This window comes from Pieris napi, chromosome 8, assembly GCF_905475465.1.
Source record: "Pieris napi chromosome 8, ilPieNapi1.2, whole genome shotgun sequence".
NCBI lineage: Eukaryota > Metazoa > Arthropoda > Insecta > Lepidoptera > Pieridae > Pieris > Pieris napi.
This window is the reverse complement of record NC_062241.1, coordinates 11,180,527-11,201,744: the sequence shown is the minus strand read 5'-3', so window position 1 is coordinate 11,201,744 and position 21,218 is coordinate 11,180,527. Positions and strand designations below refer to the sequence as shown.

Sequence of the window (21,218 nt, the reverse complement as noted above, 5' to 3'; positions counted from 1 at the left end):
TGATTCAAAAACTATTCTAGTATATATATACCCACATTTATATGTGCATACGTACTCTAGTTTTTCAGTTTCTAGATGCTCACTCAGACTTTCTTAGTTTATACGAGTAAACGTGGCGATTTCCTAAATCGTCCGAGTTACGCCCCGAGAGTATGCTAGACGTAGGCACTCTCTTCAACATTAACATTCATTCGTTTCATAGCAATTAACATTTCATTATTTCGCTTATATTCCATTGTTATACGCGAGTGGTTAATATATTGTAAAAATAAAATCCTCTATTATTTAAAACACTCCATTAAACCATGATTTCTATAAATTCAGCTTAAATCGTTCATTTATTTTATGCACCAACAAAGTAGACACTAATACAAGTAATGTAACACAAACACAAGCCAAGTGCTACCCTAATTATAGGCGCATACCACATTCTAAATTTTTATAATAGTATAAGATCCCGCTATACAACGACCTTCACCGAGATGCTTATTTAATGAAACTTATTTTATATTTAATTTAATATGTCAATTAATATAATCCATATGGGTTGCCTAGCAAATTTCAGTCCAGAGTATGTTTAATTAATATTAAAAAAAATTTTTTTTTGTATAATTTGCATGTAGTAAATTTTTTGAACTTTTTTCAATCAATATTTTTAATCAGGGTAGTATTATATATGTATCACTAAAACCTTCTTTTATACTAAAGATGTATATATACTTTAAAGCGGCCACTGACGATACGTCCATTTAGTAGACTTCCTTTTGGATGCACTCCAAATGGAAATTTATCGAGATACGGTACCATTCACGATACTTCCATTTGGATGCATGGCGTCACTTCGAACTTTGCAATCGTACAGAAAGGAAATAAATAATACTATGGATAACAATACTTTACTGGTGGCAGCAGTTGTGTGTATTTTATTAAAAAGACAAAAAAACCTAAGAGAAGGTGGATGAAGGATTGGTTGAAACAAAGAAATACTTGTATTTATTTAATAACTAGCTGACCTGGCTAACTTCGTTCCCCCCTACAACCTTATAATATCGTTGTTACTTTAATTTAACTTATTTTAGGATTTTATTAATGTTAAGTTATTACATTAATACAACTTTTTTGCAAATACAGAAATGTTTTATTGCTTGCCATTGCGAAAGAAGAATGGCAGTTTTACACATTAGGCATCTTCTCTCTAGCGTCAATATGGCGATACTGCATGTTAAGCACTTTCTGATATCCAACATCTTTTGATCAGGATCAAAGCATGGTTATGCATCTCCTCATTCACCTCAAGATCAGAATTTCTTGAACTGACACGAATTCGACGTAAAATGATGCGTAGTTTTGTCAACAGATGGCACCATATGGTTTTTGCATTCGTAAAATTAATTTATTTATTTATTGTTATTCGTTAACTTATCCGATATTTTATTGCTTATTCTGCTATTCGGGACGGAAACAAATCCAACAAATCAAAAACCATGGCAATCGGTCCAGCCGTTCTCGAGTTATAAGTGTTGTAACAAACACGACTTTCTTTTATATATATAGATATAAATATATTTATTTAAAAATAGAAATACTTTTATTTTTTTCTATTACTTCCAACACAAAGTCACGCGCGGACAAAGACATAATAAAAAGAAAATTATAACGCTTGACAAATACACAGCACATGCACCACCATCGACATCAAAACATAAACTGAAACAAAAACCTCAAAAAAATGGACGCCGTTTCGCCCATTCACGGACAATTCGGACTGCTTCCATATGGAGTGGCGCACGTTTCTGCCATTGACGGACGGCCACGGATGACGTCCATTTGGCCTGGACGCATGGATTTCAATCCTTTTGAAAATCCAGAGCTGGCTGACGTCCATCCAAATGGAATACTTTTTTACCATTCATGGGATGATTTTGGACGACGACTACTCCATTCGGATTAATGGACGTATCGTCAGTGGCCGCTATTATTAGTGTCACATAAAAAATATACACATAAATAATTAATTGATTAAAAACAACCTAACTTTTGCATATTCTATGGGCTTCATACTTTCGATTGGTATAAAATTTATCTAATAATCATACCGGTGAAATGTTTAAAAAAATATTTTTTTTTTAAATTTATTAAAAATACTCTGGACTGAAATTTGCTAGGCAACCCATATGGATTATATTTATTGACATATTAAATTATATATAAAATAAGTTTCATTAAATAAGCATCTCGGTGAAGGTCGTTGTATAGCGGGATCTTAGACCATAAGTACATTAAAAGAAGAAAAAAGTAAGTTAAGATAAACCAAAATAAAAACATTACAAAATTAATTGAATTAATTGAATAACCCCGATAAAATCTTAATGAGTAATCAGCTGAGCCGCTAACTTTTTGAAAATTCATGGGGAGTTTGAAAACATATCTATTTGGGGGAATTCACGACCCCCCCATTGCGATCCAATACCACCATCAATTTCAACGCTATGAATTAAATTATAACTCCTTAAAGATCTATTTAATGGAGTATTCTGACCCAGATTTGATTTTGCAAACTTAATTCTGAAAGGAGGCTTTGCAAATCGTTGCAGCTTTTTAGGAACAGAAATGTTTACTCTGGACAAGATATCAGGGGTATCCAAAATTCCAATTATAAGTTTATACAGAAACATGATATCAAGCAGCTCTTTACGATGACGAAGTGATTTAAGGTGAAAATGTAATAGACGATCGTTGTAACTAGGAAGTTTCCTAGCTATGTTGCAACCATAGGATAGGTGTCATAAAATATAATAAAAGTCTTTTATTTCCAAATGTCTCATAAAATATCTCGCAATTCGGTGTGCCTTTTGGCATAGGCCTCCTAAATAATAATAATAATTACAGATTACAAGTAGAACACACAATAACTGAAGAAGTAACAGGCATCGATCTAGTGCAATCTCAAATTCGCGTGGCCGAAGGCATGACGTTGCCGGAAATGGGTCTCACACAGGATAAAATAAGGGCGGACGGATACGCGATACAATGTCGAGTGACCACTGAGGACCCGGCGAATAACTTCCAACCTAGTACGGGCAGGATTGAGGTGTTTAGGTAAGTTTTTTCCTATTATATCTCTCTCTCTCTCTTGGGTCGGTAGCTCATGACTGCATCCTTTGCTATTATGTTTTGGTGTCTATATATTTTTTGGCATAGTAGAACTTCTACCTAATTTCTTTTTACAATGGCGCTACCAGAAGTAGGTCTCTAATAAATATTAACGCTGTTTACCCAACTACCGATGAAGAAAGTTTTTTACAGTTATATATATGTATATATATATATATATACTCGCTTGAATTTTAATAATTTCGTAGCATATTTTTGTAAACAAAGTGAAATGGCGGCGTAAAAGACTCAAAAGTATGTTATGTTTTGATTTAAAAGAATAATTTCTCTATATAATTTACTTTTAAATTACTTTGTTTCGTATATTCTAGATCTGGCGAGGGTATGGGAATTCGTCTGGATTCAGCCTCAACCTACGCCGGAGCAATTATATCGCCATACTACGACTCGTTACTCGTTAAGGTAAACAAGAAAATTCCTACCCATAGGCTTTATCTTTGGAATGCCTGAATTGATCTTAATAAGACCTAAGAACGATCGAGTCAGATTAAACAAACGTATCAAAATCGATTTATAAATAGTAGAAAAGTATGCCCGTATTCTAGAACATCAATATTTGACACGCTCAAGACAAGATTAAGATTGTGACTTGAGATGCGAATTAGATGCCTTTATGTCCAATACTATGATTATTTTTCTCTTAAAAGTATATAAAAAAAACAATCCTCTTACAGGAACCTCTCTCTCTCTCACACATACTTACGACCATGACACACCAACCTGTTCATGGCATTCTGACTAAATGAGATTATTGGACCCCCCCCCCCATGTAACGCGCCGTAACGTTTTTTGTACCCAATAGTAAAACGTTTCGTGACCACCTAGTGACTCTTTATACCTAAAAGTTACCATTATGTGGTGTAAAGTACTGGAAAGTCGAAAATAATATTAACAATAACGCGTAATTCAATTCCCGCCCGCATCGTAACGTTTACAAAAGGACGCCCCCCCACCCCCCTTCCAAAATTCGTTACGTAATACTTGAACGCTCCCATATACATTAAGATTTACGAGTATATATTATAAATGTGTTTTAGGTGATATCCCACGCTCAAGATCTACCATCTGCGGCTGCGAAAATGAACCGCGCCCTTCGCGAGTTCCGTATCCGAGGCGTAAAGACAAACATACCGTTTTTACTAAATGTGCTTGAGAACCAGAAATTCTTAAATGGTAAGATATTTCCCAGTGTTTCAATATGAATAGAAAATTGAAGTCAAGAGACTTTTTGTTGTTTTATTTAGGGTTTGATTGAGTTTTGGTGAGGTTTGAGTTCGACTTCGTCAACAAACATTTGTTTCGAGTATAGACATACCATTAAAATAATAACCCAAATGTTTAGATATTTAAACTCCATTCTAAAACTAGTTTTTTTTATTTTATTTCTATAAATGGTGTATTAAAAAAATAATTTCAAAAGCTCATGGTTTATCGAAATTGTTGAAATTGGCCCAAGATATAAAAAATGTCTAAAAATTAGGACTTGATTCATTCATTTATCTCGGCCCAAGAATCTTCTCCAAAGGGTAGAAACTAAGAGAACTTTTTAGATATTAAAAGCTAAAATATTGATATAATATTTTTTTACCAGGCGCAGTAGACACATACTTCATAGACGAGAATCCCCAGTTGTTCATGTTCAAGGCATCACAAAACAGAGCGCAAAAAATACTTAACTACCTCGGTTACGTATTGGTTAACGGACCAGCCACGCCCCTGGCTACCCAAATACCACCTTCAAATGCCAAGCCTTACATACCACCAGTTCCATTGGGTAAGTTGTTGAATTTTTTTTTTAATATTGTTTTTTTTTATATGAGAAACATTTCAGAGCTATATAGGAATTATGAAATGCTCACTTAAAAAATTTTACTTAGATTTTTTTTTTAATATAGCTATATATCTAAATATTAATATGATTAAGTTCACTTTCCAGTCAGCTCCGGTCACGGTAGGTCAATTATTATAATAAATGTCGCTTAAAGCTTCCTAAACGTTTCTAGACAAGTGGCTTTTTCGTAAGCGCTAACACGGATAAAATACATGTTATCGAATTAAACGTATCATCATATTTCTAACATTTAATATTATAATTTAAACTAACCTGTTTTGTAAGTAACAGGTGTTAGGATTTATTCGATGCTTAAAGTTAGTTAATAATTTAGACTGAGTGTGTTCAAAGAAAAGACTGTCGAAACAAGAAAATTCAAAGACAAGACTGTCGTATCAACAATAATTTCAAAAACAACTCTGTCGAGACAAGAAAATTCAAAGAGTAAACTGTCGAGACTAGAAAAGTCAAAGACAAGACTGTCGTATCAACAATAATTTCAAAAACAACTCTGTCGAGACAAGAAAATTCAAAGAGTAAACTGTCGAGACTAGAAAAGTCAAAGACAAGACTGACGTATCAACAATAATTTCAAAAACAACTCTGTCGAGACAAGAAAATTCAAAGAGTAAACTGTCGAGACTAGAAAAGTCAAAGACAAGACTGTCGTATCAACAATAATTTCAAAAACAACTCTGTCGAGACAAGAAAATTCAAAGAGTAAACTGTCGAGACTAGAAAAGTCAAAGACAAGACTGACGTATCAACAATAATTTCAAAAACAACTCTGTCGAGACAAGAAAATTCAAAGAGTAAACTGTCGAGACTAGAAAAGTCAAAGACAAGACTGACGTATCAACAATAATTTCAAAAACAACTCTGTCGAGACAAGAAAATTCAAAGAGTAAACTGTCGAGACTAGAAAAGTCAAAGACAAGACTGACGTATCAACAATAATTTCAAAAACAACTCTGTCGAGACAAGAAAATTCAAAGAGTAAACTGTTGAGACTAGAAAATTCAAACAATAATGGTTCTAAATTACAGTAAATGGTCTTTTCAGAAACTACTGTTGTACCACTGTGACAATACTTGTGTTAACATTTGTCTTCAATATGTGGAACTACCTAGCCACTGAAGTATTACCAAATCAATTCGACTTCAAGAAAAGAGATAACAATTCTTATTCCAACAACGCACTCGTTAGCCCTCTGGTATTGCGGTCCATGGGTGGTATCAAATTACATCACTTCAAAAAGCATTTACGGGTTTTGATCTTGATATATTCTATTTTTTATGAACTCACGCTTACAAAATGCCAAATGTCTAAAGGCTTGTAACCGTCTCTATAGTTTTTAATTTTAGAATTTTATGCATTTGCCACAGATTAATGCTTTACAATATTCACGTGTCAATCTTTTAGTTTTTTTTTATCTGCATTAAAAACTAACGGTGTGTTATAATTTAAAACATTCACAGATTCATAATCAAAACTAAGCGTGAAGTATGACTCCCGAATGTCAAAATCCAATTCATTTTTGAATTACGGTACTCAGACTTCTTTAAGAATTTTACGCTAAACAAGAAATAATACTTTAAAAATATTCCAAATAAAGAAGTGTTTTAATTCATAGAAACAGATAAATTAATCCTTATTTTTCTTCATAACTGAAGGTTCTAGAAACTAAAATAGATTTTCCGTTCTAATTCCATGGCAAATCATAATTTCTATAACTTCTGTTAACTCGGGTTGTGTTTGTGTACTAAATTTATCTTTTAACAATTCGTAATATCATGGTCTTAGTTTTAAGTGCACAACACGAGCATTGCACTGTTTTTTTTTTTTTTCTACTACAGACCTTTCGCCAGAGGCAATTAGAAATCAGGAACTGACTGGCGAAAATACAGGTAAGTGATGTTACGATTGTTCTACGGTGATTTATTAAAAATATAAGTTATACGTTATTTTCATGAGATTTCTATTAAAAATTGTACGCATTAAATATTACCTAACCTATATAGTAATAATAATAATAAAACGAAAAGTAAAACAAGTTTAACAAGTTCAAAAAGTTTAGTCTCTATGTGTACCTGTGTACCTGAGGTCGTTGGTTCGATTCCCGACCCCAATGGACTTTATTTCTATGTGCGTATTTAACATTTGCTCGAACGGTGAAGGAAAACATCGTGAGAAATTGATTTATATTTTAATTCTGGTAAAGCGTGTAAACGAAAGATTATAAAAATAATTTTGTTGTAGGATTGTCCAGTTTAAATTAACATAGGGACAGTAAGCCAACGACATTTTTTTTTAATAAATCACCGTTTCTCATTTATAACGTCTAAAGGCATGCCTATTTAAATGGGAAATTACAAAAATGCCATTATTTGTATTGTCGTGTCCTTAATACAATTTAACAAAACATTTTAATACATTGTGAAACTAATAAAATCATAGTAATATTTACAATTCCTATAAACAAACCATGAACATCAAAACTATTGGTCTATAATACCTTGTAATCTAAGTATTCTAGCGTCCGCTATTTTTGTAAAAACTTATCAACCTTTATAGTTTCAGGCCTGCGTATGTTTCACTTGTTATTTTTCTTTATATGCATAGGTTAACATTCTGTGATAAGTGAGTTTTTAGTATTCTATCGTGTTCGAAACCTTGCAGCACTAGTGGCACACATAGAAAGAAATACAGCATAACCAGCTGTTGAATTTTGCACGCACAAGATTCGCACAGCTCCGTTGGTCTTACACCTAAATGTCGAATTTCCAGCTGTGAAACCACCTAGGGGTTTCAAACAAATTCTCCAAGAGGGCGGTCCTGACGCTTTCGCAAAGGCCGTACGCAATCACAAAGGTCTATTGTTGATGGATACGACGTTCCGTGACGCGCACCAATCGTTGCTAGCGACGCGTGTACGTTCGCACGACTTATTGGCCGTGTCTCCGTACGTAGCGCACAACTTCAGCGGGTTATATTCTTTGGAGAACTGGGGTGGAGCTACTTTCGATGTTGCTTTGCGGTAAGATCTGTAATTATTTTAAAATTATTAATCCTGTATCAATTTTTCAATATACAACTAGCTATGGTCTCTTTGATTATTGCTTTTTAAAGATAATCGCATCGGAAAAATTACATTGTAAAAGTTGATATTTTAATTATTACACTTATTCTATTTATTCGTTGATATAATTTATCTATTGAAATAACATAATATTATTTTAATTAATAATATAATATATACCTAACCACAAAAAAAGCATCATACAATATAATACATACGTTATTTAACATAAAAACATTAGATAAATTTTGAATTTCTTTGAAATGTGTACTCTTCGACTAACCTTTCAAAGTTTTACAATTAATTTAACAGGTTCCTTCACGAATGTCCCTGGGAGCGTTTAGAAGACATGCGTCGTCAGATACCCAACATTCCCTTCCAAATGTTATTAAGAGGAGCCAACGCGGTCGGCTACACCAATTATCCGGACAATGTGGTCTATAAATTCTGTGATATGGCTGTGAGTAGTTTTTAAAGCTTTATTAAATGTGTTATCATGCTTTGGTGTGTCCCTCTTCTAATCAACAACACATGGTCTGTGAGGAAAAAACCGTCGTGGGATTTGCGGTAATTTATTTTATGTTGACAAACACTGTTACGTCATTATAGTTCGACAGTAATCTTGATTACGCGGGTCTCAATGGGCTCCGACTCGCCCATAAATATCTTGAGAATATTTCCGGATGTCGTACCTGAAAAGTAAGTCCGGGTCCGACAGGCGATGCCAAGCCCACCAGAACCAGGTTAGGTAAATAAAGTCCCTTTTAGGAAAGGGGAGATTTGATACTCCACTGCTGCTTAGCTACTCGGCCACAGATCTGACTAATCGCGTGGTTAATAGGTTTTTAAAACTTTTGTGATTAAATGAAATAACACAAGTAAGAGTAAGACTAGACTCTTGTTTTTTTTTCGACATAATTGTATTGACTAAGTACTACTTTACTGTAAGGATAGTGTATGTATTTTAGTAATAAATAATAAATTTGTGTGATAATATATTCGCAGAAAATTTGTCCTCAACTTTAGTAATGTATTAATCCTTTTGCTTGATTGAAACGTTAAGTTAAATTAAATTATACCTGCCGTTCTCTCCAGATATTCGACTCTGAGAGGTCAACCCACAATACTATATCTATCTATATATATATATAGAACTTGTTTATGGTAACTTTTTATAAATAAAATGTCTTGTTTGTCATCACCGAGTGACAATGATGAAGCATTTAGAGAGCGTTTCTAAATGAAGAAATCTATGATTCAAACCCTTGGAATAAACGTTTTATTTCTAAACATTTCCGTTTTTAGGTGAAAACCGGTATGGACATTTTCCGAGTCTTTGACTCCCTCAATTACCTTCCGAATCTCATACTTGGCATGGAAGCGGCTGGCAAAGCCGGTGGAGTGGTTGAAGCAGCAATTTCTTACACGGGCGACGTATCCAATCCCGAGAAATCCAAATATGATCTTAAGTACTACGTCAACTTGGCCGATGAACTGGTCAAAGCTGGAACACACGTCCTGGGAATCAAAGATATGGCCGGATTGCTGAAGCCTCAGGCTGCTAAGTAAGTGGTTTTCACTGCCTCTATTGGTATCATGTTCGACTGTATCTCGGGCTCGAGTTACCTCACGGTAGGGGACGAAAGTTTAAACCTAAAATATGGAATGGAAATTTTCCTTCTCTTATAAAGAAAACTGAAGATTTTTCGACCCGAGAAGCCTAAAATCATAAAATATTAAAAAAACAGGGTGCATGTACGCGCGTAAGAAGGTATACTTCTTTGGCTTTATTGATTTTTTTTAAATATTAAATAATTAATAATAAATATTTAACGTTAATAATTTAATAATATTTAATATTTAGTATATTATTCAATTATTAATTAATATTAATAATTATTATTATTTTATTATGTTATTCATTCAATTTAATAACTAGGTATGTTTAACTTTTTAACTAAGTAACAATAGGTCTTTGTGAAAAAGCATTGCTAAATTTCTTTGAAAAAATAATTTAAACTCCTTTATTTGTTTAAAAGGTACTACAAAGGTTATTATGGTCATTCAAAATTCTTGGCATAGCTGCTAACTTCACGCATATTCTATTTTTTTTTACTTGTAGATTGTCTTATTCCCATTTCGCTCGCGCACGCTAGGCGCCCGGCTGGTTTAAAATGAATTCGTTAGTGGGCAACTTCATTGTGCTAATTTTGTGTCACGGTGCGCGGGCATCGTAAAAATTCACTCTCATAAATTTTACATTACGCGCCTAAAGAAGTATAACTTCAAAAACAAATAACTAAATAAAATGTAACTTACTAGTATTTATGCCTACTTGGACTAAGATTCGTTGTATGTATAACCCTATATATTATTACTATTGGTGAACAGCAAGGGCCTCAGCGCCCTGAACTTGGGAAATATAAAATAAAATATGTTTATTATCACTTTATATAATTGCAAAATAATTTCAGAATCCTAATATCGGCGATCCGCGAACGTCACCCGTCCGTCCCAATCCACGTGCACACGCACGACACGGCCGGAGCCGGAGTGGCCGCCATGTTGGCTTGCGCAGAGGCCGGTGCTGATGTGGTGGACGTAGCCGTCGACTCTATGTCCGGACTCACGAGCCAGCCCAGCATGGGAGCGTTGGTCGCTTCCCTGCAGTCCACTAAATTGGATACTGGTGAGTTTTGCCTTAATAGGATACCGCGTTTAATTTCAATTTTTTTTTTGTTAAATGTTCTTAAAAATCACTTTTTAAAATGACATCGATAAAGTGTTTTATCAGAAACAAACGACACACAGATCATGAAACGAATCTACGACTTTTATTATGTCTATGGTCTATACATTATACACTGTACAACTTTGATACGAAATTTTAGGACAAACCATAGAGCGGTAACGATCTTTTTAGTCTCCATTAGAAATTTGGAGACTTGTAAAATTTTTATTTAGAAAGTAAGATCCGTTATCGTTTCATGAATGAGTCTTAGAGATGACGATTACAGCGACTAACTTTAATAAGTAATTATCTCGACAAATCTAATTAATCGTTCAGTTAACGGACCATTATTATCGGTTGATTGGACTGACAAAAGTTAGTTAATATTTTTATTTGTAAATTCTTTAGCTTGTTTTATTATATTTTTTCGATTTCATTTCTTGTTGATTTATGGTCTCCTTTTAAGAATGTGTTTTGGAAAATAAATACTTATTTACTCCGCTCGCTACGACCCAAAAAGTGTATTGGCCACCGAAATGAGACTTCCAGCGTTGTCCTGTGCTACCTCCTGTCAATTCCTGGCTTTCAGCAAAAGAATAAATAAATACATTTTTAAAAATAAAATTCTTTATTTTAAAAATTCTAGGCATCCCACTACAAACTGTATCTGAATACTCCGCGTACTGGGAACAAGCGCGTACGTTGTACGGCCCGTTCGAATGTACGGCTACTATGAAGTCAGGGAACGCCGACGTATACCTCAACGAGATCCCCGGAGGACAGTACACTAATCTCCAGTTCCAAGCCTTTTCTTTGGGATTGGGGAGTCAGTTTGAAGAAGTTAAGAAAGCTTACAGGTAATTAAAGATTTCATTATTTGAATTTAATTTTTTTTGTGACCAATTTGTATTACCGTCACATAAATTGGCTTTATAAATAAATAATAATTATAAAAAGATATATTAATAATGTATTAATATTTTTTTCCTGTTGCCTTGTATGTTATTTAAACATTAAGGTTGCTGTAATTTATTTAAGAACTTTTTTTAATTCTTAGTTAAGTAGTAATAAAAAATAAAATAAAAATAGCGTTCATTCGTGTACTACATTTAGTCCATATCATTATGTTTAACATTAGTAATCGACCTCAAACGGATTAAAGGACTCCTGCAAATTCTTCCACTTCTCTCTATTCCTCGCGACAATTTTCCGTTTCTGGTGGGGTACTCTCTTTTTTCTTCCTAAATTAATAAAACTAATATTTTTCTTTAATTGAGCAGCGGTGACTAGTGGCAAGGGTCACGTCCCTCTGAGGTCATAAGTTAGAACGCTGACTTTAAAACAGTACTAATAATAATAATAATTTATTGCAAAAATATGGTACAAAAATGTGTAAGGTGGTACAATCTTAAGTTCACATATTCTGCCACACACAATGGCGCGCAAATTTGTCTTAAGGAATTTTACATTTTACATTATTAGTCATATGAATTGGTCAGTTCTTATATTATTTGTATCGTATATATCGTATCATACGTTATTAAATTTATATCAATTACAGTTTCTGACGCAAATAATCATTTATTGAATAATAATATTTTTACAAAAGTAAGAAAATGAAAATTCTGAGGCTGAGGCCAAAGATTACACCGTCATTGGTTACTTAAATTCATATCAAAATAAAAATTTGATATTTTTAATTTTCAGAGAGGCAAACCTCCTCCTCGGAGACATAATAAAAGTGACGCCATCGTCCAAAGTGGTGGGAGACTTCGCCCAATTCATGGTCCAAAATAAACTCACGGCCGATGAAATCCTCTCGAGAGCTGAGGACCTCTCGTTCCCAAAGTCTGTGGTGGAGTTCTTCCAAGGAGCCATTGGAATACCATATGGTGGATTCCCTGAACCCTTGAGGTGAATTCAATATCAATTTAATATTTCAGAGATATTTATTGGAATGGCAACACCACGGAATATCATAGACAACTTACAGGTTCTAAAATGTCAATGTGTCAAAGTCAATTTGTCAGTAGTGCGTAGAATCGATCGTTGAACACTTGAGTAGAGTTGCTCTCTGATCGGCGCCTGCGCCGCACGTGCGCACTGACTGCGTTTAAATATTAAGTAATAATGTCGGACGACGAAATCGCGTGGAATCTGCGACATATATATTACGTTATTTAAGTTAATGAGTGTCAAAATCCTTTGTATCAATAAGTCATAAATAATTTTATTTCCTATATTTCAAAAGATTATATGACATACGTCATTATTATCATCATTTTATTTTATTATATCATTAAAAAAATATTTTATTATAGAGTCTAGCTAATGAAAAAAGATAACGAAAAAGCGCGCAAATTCAAAAAAAATTAATATGTTATCCCTAAAAGTTTAATATATTTTGTGGATTAAACTTACTTGATTTTATTTTATAATTTTTTACATTGATAGTAACTGTATTTCTATGAAATTAAATACAATACGTATTTAGTTATTTACTATTGATACTTAAAATGACTAGCATTGTATTGAAAACTAAAACTATAATTATTATAAAACATAAGTTTATTCGGAATTATCAAAATCAGAATCCAAAAAAATCAATAAAACAAAGTTTAGGCTATTGTACCTGTAAACTATTCGGAAAAAATATATAATATAAATAAAAATGAGTAATTGCATGAAGTATCAAGACAATAAATCATACTAACCATCTTCAATGAACTTCAACAGAATACTAACGAAATTCAATGACATTCAGTGTTGCCATCCGAAAGTTTTCAAATAATTCAATTATATTCTTTCATTAGCCAGACTCTATGAAATTATCTGTGATGTAGGAGTAAATATGAAGCTATTTCTTTCAATTTTAACCGACGAAAACCTAATAGAGGAGTTTATAATTTTACGTATTGTACAGATCTAAAATCCTCAAAGACATGCCAAGAATCGAAGGTCGCCCGGGCCAAGAGTTGCCTCCGCTGGACTTCGACAAACTGAAGAAGGACATACAAGAGACGTACTCGGATGTCAGCGATCAGGACGTCATGTCCGCCGCCATGTACCCACAAGTCGCGAACGACTACTTCCGTATACGCGACAAGTATGGGCCTGTCAAACATCTCGATACTAAGACGTTCCTCGTTGGACCCGATGTAAGTTCCTTTTTGGAGATTATTGACCCCCCCCCCCCAATGTATCTCGCCGTAACGTTTTTCAGTACCCTAGTACAGTACTGTACTCAAGTATAGTTAAACGTTTCGTGACCACCTTGTCTCTCTTTAGTTACTATTATGTGGTGTAAAGTACTGGAAAGTCGAAAATAATATTAACAATTTCGCGTAATTCAATCCCCGCCCCGCATCGTAACGTTTTACAAAAAGAAAAAAAACGCGTTACGTAATACTTGAACGCTCCCAAAATAAAATTAAAATTTAGGTACCCATAAATAAATAAGTATTTAAAAACCGCTTAGTAGCTTCAATTTCTATAAGAAATAATACTTTTTCGATTTGGTAATGGGTGTGGGGCCGTTCAAGTATTACGTAATCACTATAGGGGGGAGGGACGGGGTTGTGTCTTTGATTTCCTTATTTGGTGATTACGTCAACAGTTTTACACATATTACCCACACATTGTCTATGCTTAAAAACGAATTGCATTTTCGAGGATTCCTACAAAAACATAATTTATGTACTATTCTTTTTGAGAGCTTTGCTTACTTTTACTTGCAAGAAGAATGGAGTGCGGGAATTATAAATTGCAGTAAATCTCTTTCCCACTACGGTTGGTCACCGCGGGAAGATCAGACCACCGCCCTCTTACAAAAAAGCATTATACATACATATATATATAAGCCTTAGAGGAGGCCTTTGCCAAGAGGCACACCGAACTCTGTGATATACTGGAGTGAAATCGTATTAGTTCGTATATATAAAATGACAGAGTTTCGGAATTTATTATTATAAATCTCCTTACGGAATACTTAACGGCCGCTAAGGATACTTAAAAGTTTCCGAATATTTTAAAATTATTTTTATAAAAAATACTTATCCTATCCTAAACTTTATATATACCTAAATTTATTTTTGATTTTAACAAATTCTCAAACTCAAAAGGTGGGAGATACCATCGAAGTGAAGATCGAACGCGGAAAGACGCTGGACATCAAGACATTGGCTGTGTCCGATGAGATGACAGCGGCTGGAGAGAGGGAGGTGTTCTTCGAACTCAATGGACAGCTACGGTCCGTCTTCATACGGGACGAGAAGGCTAGCCAGGTAAAGGAGCCGATTAATTCATAAAAATTGAAAGTATAATAGGAATAATAATTAAAATTCATATAGGTAAACAAGTACACTTATGAACGTCAACAGAATTGTTAAATTGATTGTAAATTTAAATTTACAACCAGTTTGCAAGTCAAGGTACGATCAGGCAAGAAGAACTGACAAGAAACTCTCCGCCACTCTGTAATCACCAAGTTTTTGGTCATACAAATTATTTGAACTAGAGCAAATCAATCCCAAGTATTAGATTCATTAAAATAATCGTCAAATTTGATAATTGATAATTATTTAATTTCACTTGAGAGTTTGTTGTAAAACGAATACAATTTCTATATAAGGAGTGGTTTATCTTATGAAGCCCGGTTGGTCGTACTCTTAGATTAGATATCTTTCACTTCTGAACATCTGTTTTGTTGCAGGAAATGAAGATCCATCCAAAAGCCGTGAAAGGTGACAAGGGCCAAGTTGGAGCTCCCATGCCTGGAACTGTTCTAAGTGAGTTATGGAGTCTAGATTATTTTTATTGTAATTTAATACTTCATATAAATTTTAGGTTAGGCTGGATTTTTCATAATTTAGCGATTTTAATACTGGTTAGATATGCAAAATAAAATGCAATATTCCCCAAGTTAAATATGAACTATATCCTCCTAAGATATATTTTTTTCCTTAATACTATCGTGCCCCAATAATAGTGCAGAATTTTCTGGTCCCCCAGTATTAAACTGTTTATATTGGTTATTTTGTGGTCTCTATCTGGTCATTATATAATAGTTTCAGTCGACTATCGATAATATAACTCAACGGACCAGAGATAAACTACCAAGACTTCAAAATAACAAGTGTTTAAATAACTACGAGGGGAGGGGGGACTCAAGTTAATAAGAGTTTGGTCAAAATTCGTGATTATTTCTATATTATAATGAATAACTTGAAGTAAGTCCAGTTCAGAATGTCATTGTCCAAAAAAATTTAAAATACAATTGACAGCATTATAAAAAATTATGAAGGGGATCAATTAACAGTAAATTTATTCGTATCGAGTTTTTTAAACAAATGATAAATGAGTTTAAATAAACCAGAGATTCAAATTATAGAGAGTCTATTGTATCTGTATCAGTTATATGATCTAGCCAGGATAAAGAGATCTGTTGTTTATGTAAAGTCAAACTAAATTCGTCGATAATTTTTAGGGAAGCTGAAACTTACCTTAATAAATTTTTTTCAGCTATTAAAGTTAAAGAGGGCGACAAAGTAGACAAGGGTCAAGCGATCGCTGTCCTCTCAGCTATGAAAATGGAAATGATAGTTCAGGCACCGCAAGCTGGTATCATCAAAAGTGTTGCCATCACAAATGGACAAAAACTGGAAGGCGATGATCTTATCTGTACTATTGAGGGATAAATTACAAATGAGTGAATTTTGCAATAGGTAAGATTTTGTAATAAAATCCGTCTCTTTCTTGCGTAAGCTGTTGGAAAGAAACAGCGAGATTCTATTCTCTATAAATTACTTGTACTGTAGGCAAATTAACAGAGTACAAAAGATGGATGTGTCATGAAATCTTCAATTATAATTTAACTTAGTAATGTTAACTTTGATGTGATAGAATACTTAATCATATTTAAATACATTTTTTTAAATAAGTCAAATAAGCAAAATCTGTGTTAATTTTCATAGAGCAATATTGAATCTGTGGAGCCATAGACTGTAGTAGATATTTTAGGCGCGAATTTTAACAATTTACAATTTGTTTTTTATTTTTAATCTATGATGTACTCAAAGTGTGATTGAAGTGTATGTTTTTTAAAAATTACGTTTGGTAGCATCACAATGTTTTTATTCATATTTTTTTATATTTTTCGTTTAATTTTTTTTTATATAAGTTATTAATTGTTATCATTGCGTGTGTTTGTTTAAAAATTTATTTACAAGAATGTTTATTAATATAAGTACTCGATGCACAAAATTATTCCAAGAATTTATCAAGACATTTAAAATAACTGTTTTATCGTAAAACGATTCGGTATCGACTGGTGCTCATTGTTATTTTTTTTTCAATTTTATTAATAAATGTATACATTATTTATTCTTGATTTTTCTTACCCCATATAATCCTATTACACGTAGTATATACAAGTATAAACAATACTAAAACGGCTGGCTCAAGGTGGATGCAACTTACCCAATAGCAAGATACCTGAAGATCTATGGAGGAAGTCTTCACCTGTGGAAGGGTTCTTGCAAAATAATTAGGAAATTAAATTAAATAGGAAAAAATATAGGTATAAATAGTAAGGTGACAAACTATACTCATTTACTGAGTATTGTACTCTTTTTTTCGAAAACCGTACTCTTTTTAAATCCTGTACTTATTTATGAATAATATTTTATGAGGAAAACCTCAGGTTAGTTTTTCTACAAAAAAATGTTAAATTCGATAACGTGTTAATATGAGGGTGAATTCTCTAGCCCGAGACAACCTCTTTCCTGTAAATATTTAAAGAATATTGTCGGATAAACACCGCGGTCGGCTTCCCGAAGCACCATCATATATTGTAGATTAAAATATCAATGACATAGGCCAGGGAATCTCCCTTGGAAACATAAATATATATGTATTTTGTATATATATATATTTGATGTTGGTGAAACAGCTTTCAAGTACAGTCATTTCTAAGTTGGTGATACAGATCAGTGAACACAAACTCTTAAGTAAGATAAGATACCACGACTAATTTTAAAATGCAATCCTAACCAAGCAACTCCTCAATCATTATACGTTTGACTACTGGTCGTCTGATCGAGGCTAATGCTATATTATATGGCATTCGATAGTATACTATTCTAATCCACTATCTGAGCTCTGCACTTTCTTTCGTGTTAACGCGATCGTATCGCCTTCCTCAATTGACTATTGACTATATGACCATCCAACACAGAAATAATAGTTCAATTCGAATCAGTAGTTTATGATATTAATGTGTTTAGGAATATAAACACCTTCCTTATCTTTATAAAATTAGTATATATCAAATTTTTAAGGAACGTTGACTAGACTACAAATAAAACAACACCTAGATTTAAAAAATTATATTTAATTATTTCGTGTTTAATATCATAATATAAAACTATATAAACGAGAAATGATCCTAAACTTTCCTAGTTTTGAATAATAGACTTCAATATAGACAACATAATCTATGATTAAGTATTAATTGTCAATGACTATCTCAGAAAAATAAAATCTGACGATTGTACTTCATTGACCACAGGTACTTAACACTATTTACAAGAGGAATAAACTAAAGATTATGGCAGTTTTGGATACATAACAATTCAGGAACATAAATGTTATACAAAGCTTTCTAAAAATTTGTTGCCTTATAACAGATTAGAGCAACGTATGTTATTAGTAGCTAACGTTTTATAAAAAGGTCATAGACAATGTCTAAAGGGATTTAAACTATTGATAAACGACGTGTCGTTAATCAATGATAATCAAGTAACGCGATCTATCACTTCGTTATATCATTGCATACGTAATAAACCTTGTTTTTATAAAGTGGACGTATTAAGCTATTGCATAGATTTTATCGCGGGCTTTGAGCACGGCGACCGACCCATGAAATTCCGTAACGAAAATATACCTAACACACGATGACGTAATATAGGAGCGGCCAATACGCGTTAGAGCGGGACAGAACGCATACTGCGTCTCACATCGGTCTGGCGTTACCGGTAACGTAGCGCAGGTGCGTTAGAGTACGCATACTGCGTATTCACATCTCTCTGACGAGATCGGTGGCGTAGCGTAAGCGCAGCCGGTACAGCAGGTACGCGTTAGAGTGGGACAGACTATATAGGCGTGTTAGTCTGGTAGATTGAATTAATATCAAAGAAAAAACTTGAATTAATATTAAACAAAATTGATTTTTTCAAAAAGGAATCCATCCCTTTCTAGGTAAATCAAGGGACACATGTGGTCCATTTTCTTTTTAAACTACATTTTTAACCGTATTTTCGTGTGTCCTTCGATGTCAAAATGTCAATGTGCTTTGGAAAATGGTCATAGATAACACTAAAATAAAGAGAATGGATAAGAAACGTTAGGCCTCGAAACTTAAAAGAAGTTTAATAAACTGTTTTAAATTAAATACAAATAGTAGAAAAAAAAATTATCTACATATTTTATGAAGCATTTATTTTCTGAGTGCTTCGAGAGCAATAAAACGGAACTGTTTTATAAAAACTGTGCATAGCAGTTAAAACCCTTCGTTAATTTTAACTTAATATAAACTTAACACTTTCAAACAAGAAAAAAAATCCCCAAATTTTGAAGTGTACATAATATTTACTCCTTAATAATGGATTAAATTAGGAATACCTACTTCGGTTCTTTAATTCTTTTAGCTGTAATGTATGAAAAAATACTTCTTAAACTTGGTCCATGAACTAAATCCGAGCTCGCAGTATCAGGATATCAGATATCTTAAATTTTTAATGAGATCACGTTTCTATGAAACTCAACTTTTTGCCAATAGAAAGAACTTACATTAATAACAAATGAATATCCGTTCATAATAAAATGGGGTTATATAAAAATGTATTCATTATAACTATCATTATACTAGATAAAGATACTTTAAACTTCTTAATCTAAAGCCGCTTTTAAAACATTTGCCAGTCTCTAAAATTATTATTTATTATCTTGCAGTGGATATAAAAACTCGATTTCCTTTCAACAGCCCGGGTTCTATATAAAAGTACCTACCTACCATTGATTTTTCTAAAGAAATCTATTTATTATCAATCAGAGATTCACTGATGGCTCGGGACTAATTCAATATCGATTAAAAGGTTTTAAATGTATAACAATGTATTTTTAACCGATATAAATAACGAAAAACGTACTAAATCGTCATACGAAGTACCGATTACCATCAGTTAGTATCTTGCGTACATCATCACATTTAATTAATAGAACCCGAACGTGAAACGTAACATTTTTCATTACTTTTTGAAGTTATACTCCTTTAGGCGCGTTATGAAAAATTGATGAGAGTGAAATTTTACGATGCGCGCGCACCGTGATACAAAATTAACAGAATGAAGTTGCCCACGGAAGATGCTACGGTATTGGACATAATTTAAAAACAACATTCGAATAATAATATAATTTATGTTACACTTAATGTAAGAGAATAATAATAAATATTTATTTAATTTTTCAAATGTAAACTGAACTTTATGACTCCTTTCCAGTCTTTGATTATTTAATTGTAATTAATTATTTGCATGCAATCAAAAACTATTTTTAATAATGCCAAAGAAGTATAACTTCTTACGCGCGTACATAAGTACATGCACCCTTTTTTAAACCTTTCACACAATTTACGCATACTTTTATTGTTAGTAAATAATATAAACATATTACAAGAATATAGTTGAAGAATTTATAGGTACAATAACGATATAAAATTCTTAAGTTCCTACTACTTTTGCTCATTGTATACACTTTTATGAGAAATAATGACGATCTGACCTAATTAAGTTCTAAAATATTTTGCTTATCAATAGATTTCATATATATTTTATCAAATTTCTTTGTTACATGATTTTATAGTTAAGTATGACTTAAATATGTCAAAACCAAATTAGATATTGACACAAGCGAGTCGCTAAATCTCAACTGTGAATAAATCGTTGCCTATACTCAGATTTTTAATTCCGTAGAATTCTGACAGCTATCATTTTTTGACATGACAGAGATGGCAAACCTTTTTGGCCGGGCAAATTTTTCAATTTCAATACGAGTCTGAGTGTATACATAAATTTTATTGTTAGTTAATGTATCCATTTTATTAAGTGCGGTGCTACACATTAAAAGTGGTTTAACGGCGAGTGATAGTTAAGTCCCTTTTCATCAGAAATAGTAAAAAACGCACAAGTAAAAATAACTTTTTTTTAAAATGTTTACTAAACCTGGAATCAGTAGGCAGTGATGCCAGCTAAAGAATAAAATAAAGTAATTAAAGTTAATTCGATATATTGTTTGTGATATTGAAATATTTTTGTATTAGATCACATAAGTAAATATTTAGATTTACC

At 32.9% G+C, this 21,218-nt stretch overlaps 1 protein-coding gene across 4 annotated transcripts in view; it reads left to right on the top strand.

The window, feature by feature from the left end:
• Positions 1 to 17,196, top strand: part of LOC125051635 (pyruvate carboxylase, mitochondrial) — a 34,496-nt gene extending 17,300 nt beyond the window's left edge. For 2 of the 4 annotated variants that reach the window (XM_047652108.1, XM_047652107.1), the window contains exons 10-24: positions 2,890 to 3,099; positions 3,486 to 3,576; positions 4,212 to 4,347; positions 4,766 to 4,948; positions 6,862 to 6,912; positions 7,793 to 8,042; positions 8,397 to 8,544; positions 9,390 to 9,649; positions 10,559 to 10,773; positions 11,462 to 11,672; positions 12,523 to 12,729; positions 13,739 to 13,973; positions 14,937 to 15,098; positions 15,527 to 15,602; positions 16,336 to 17,196. In XM_047652108.1, coding sequence (XP_047508064.1) covers positions 2,890 to 3,099; positions 3,486 to 3,576; positions 4,212 to 4,347; positions 4,766 to 4,948; positions 6,862 to 6,912; positions 7,793 to 8,042; positions 8,397 to 8,544; positions 9,390 to 9,649; positions 10,559 to 10,773; positions 11,462 to 11,672; positions 12,523 to 12,729; positions 13,739 to 13,973; positions 14,937 to 15,098; positions 15,527 to 15,602; positions 16,336 to 16,511 — 2,611 coding nt within the window. In that variant the 3' untranslated portion in view covers positions 16,512 to 17,196. Of the gene's footprint in view, positions 1 to 2,889; positions 3,100 to 3,485; positions 3,577 to 4,211; positions 4,348 to 4,765; positions 4,949 to 5,110; positions 5,126 to 6,861; positions 6,913 to 7,792; positions 8,043 to 8,396; positions 8,545 to 9,389; positions 9,650 to 10,558; positions 10,774 to 11,461; positions 11,673 to 12,522; positions 12,730 to 13,738; positions 13,974 to 14,936; positions 15,099 to 15,526; positions 15,603 to 16,335 lie in introns of all 4 variants that reach the window. The other 2 variants (XM_047652110.1, XM_047652111.1) reach the window with 2 other exon arrangements.
• Positions 17,197 to 21,218: the final 4,022 nt, after the last annotated feature.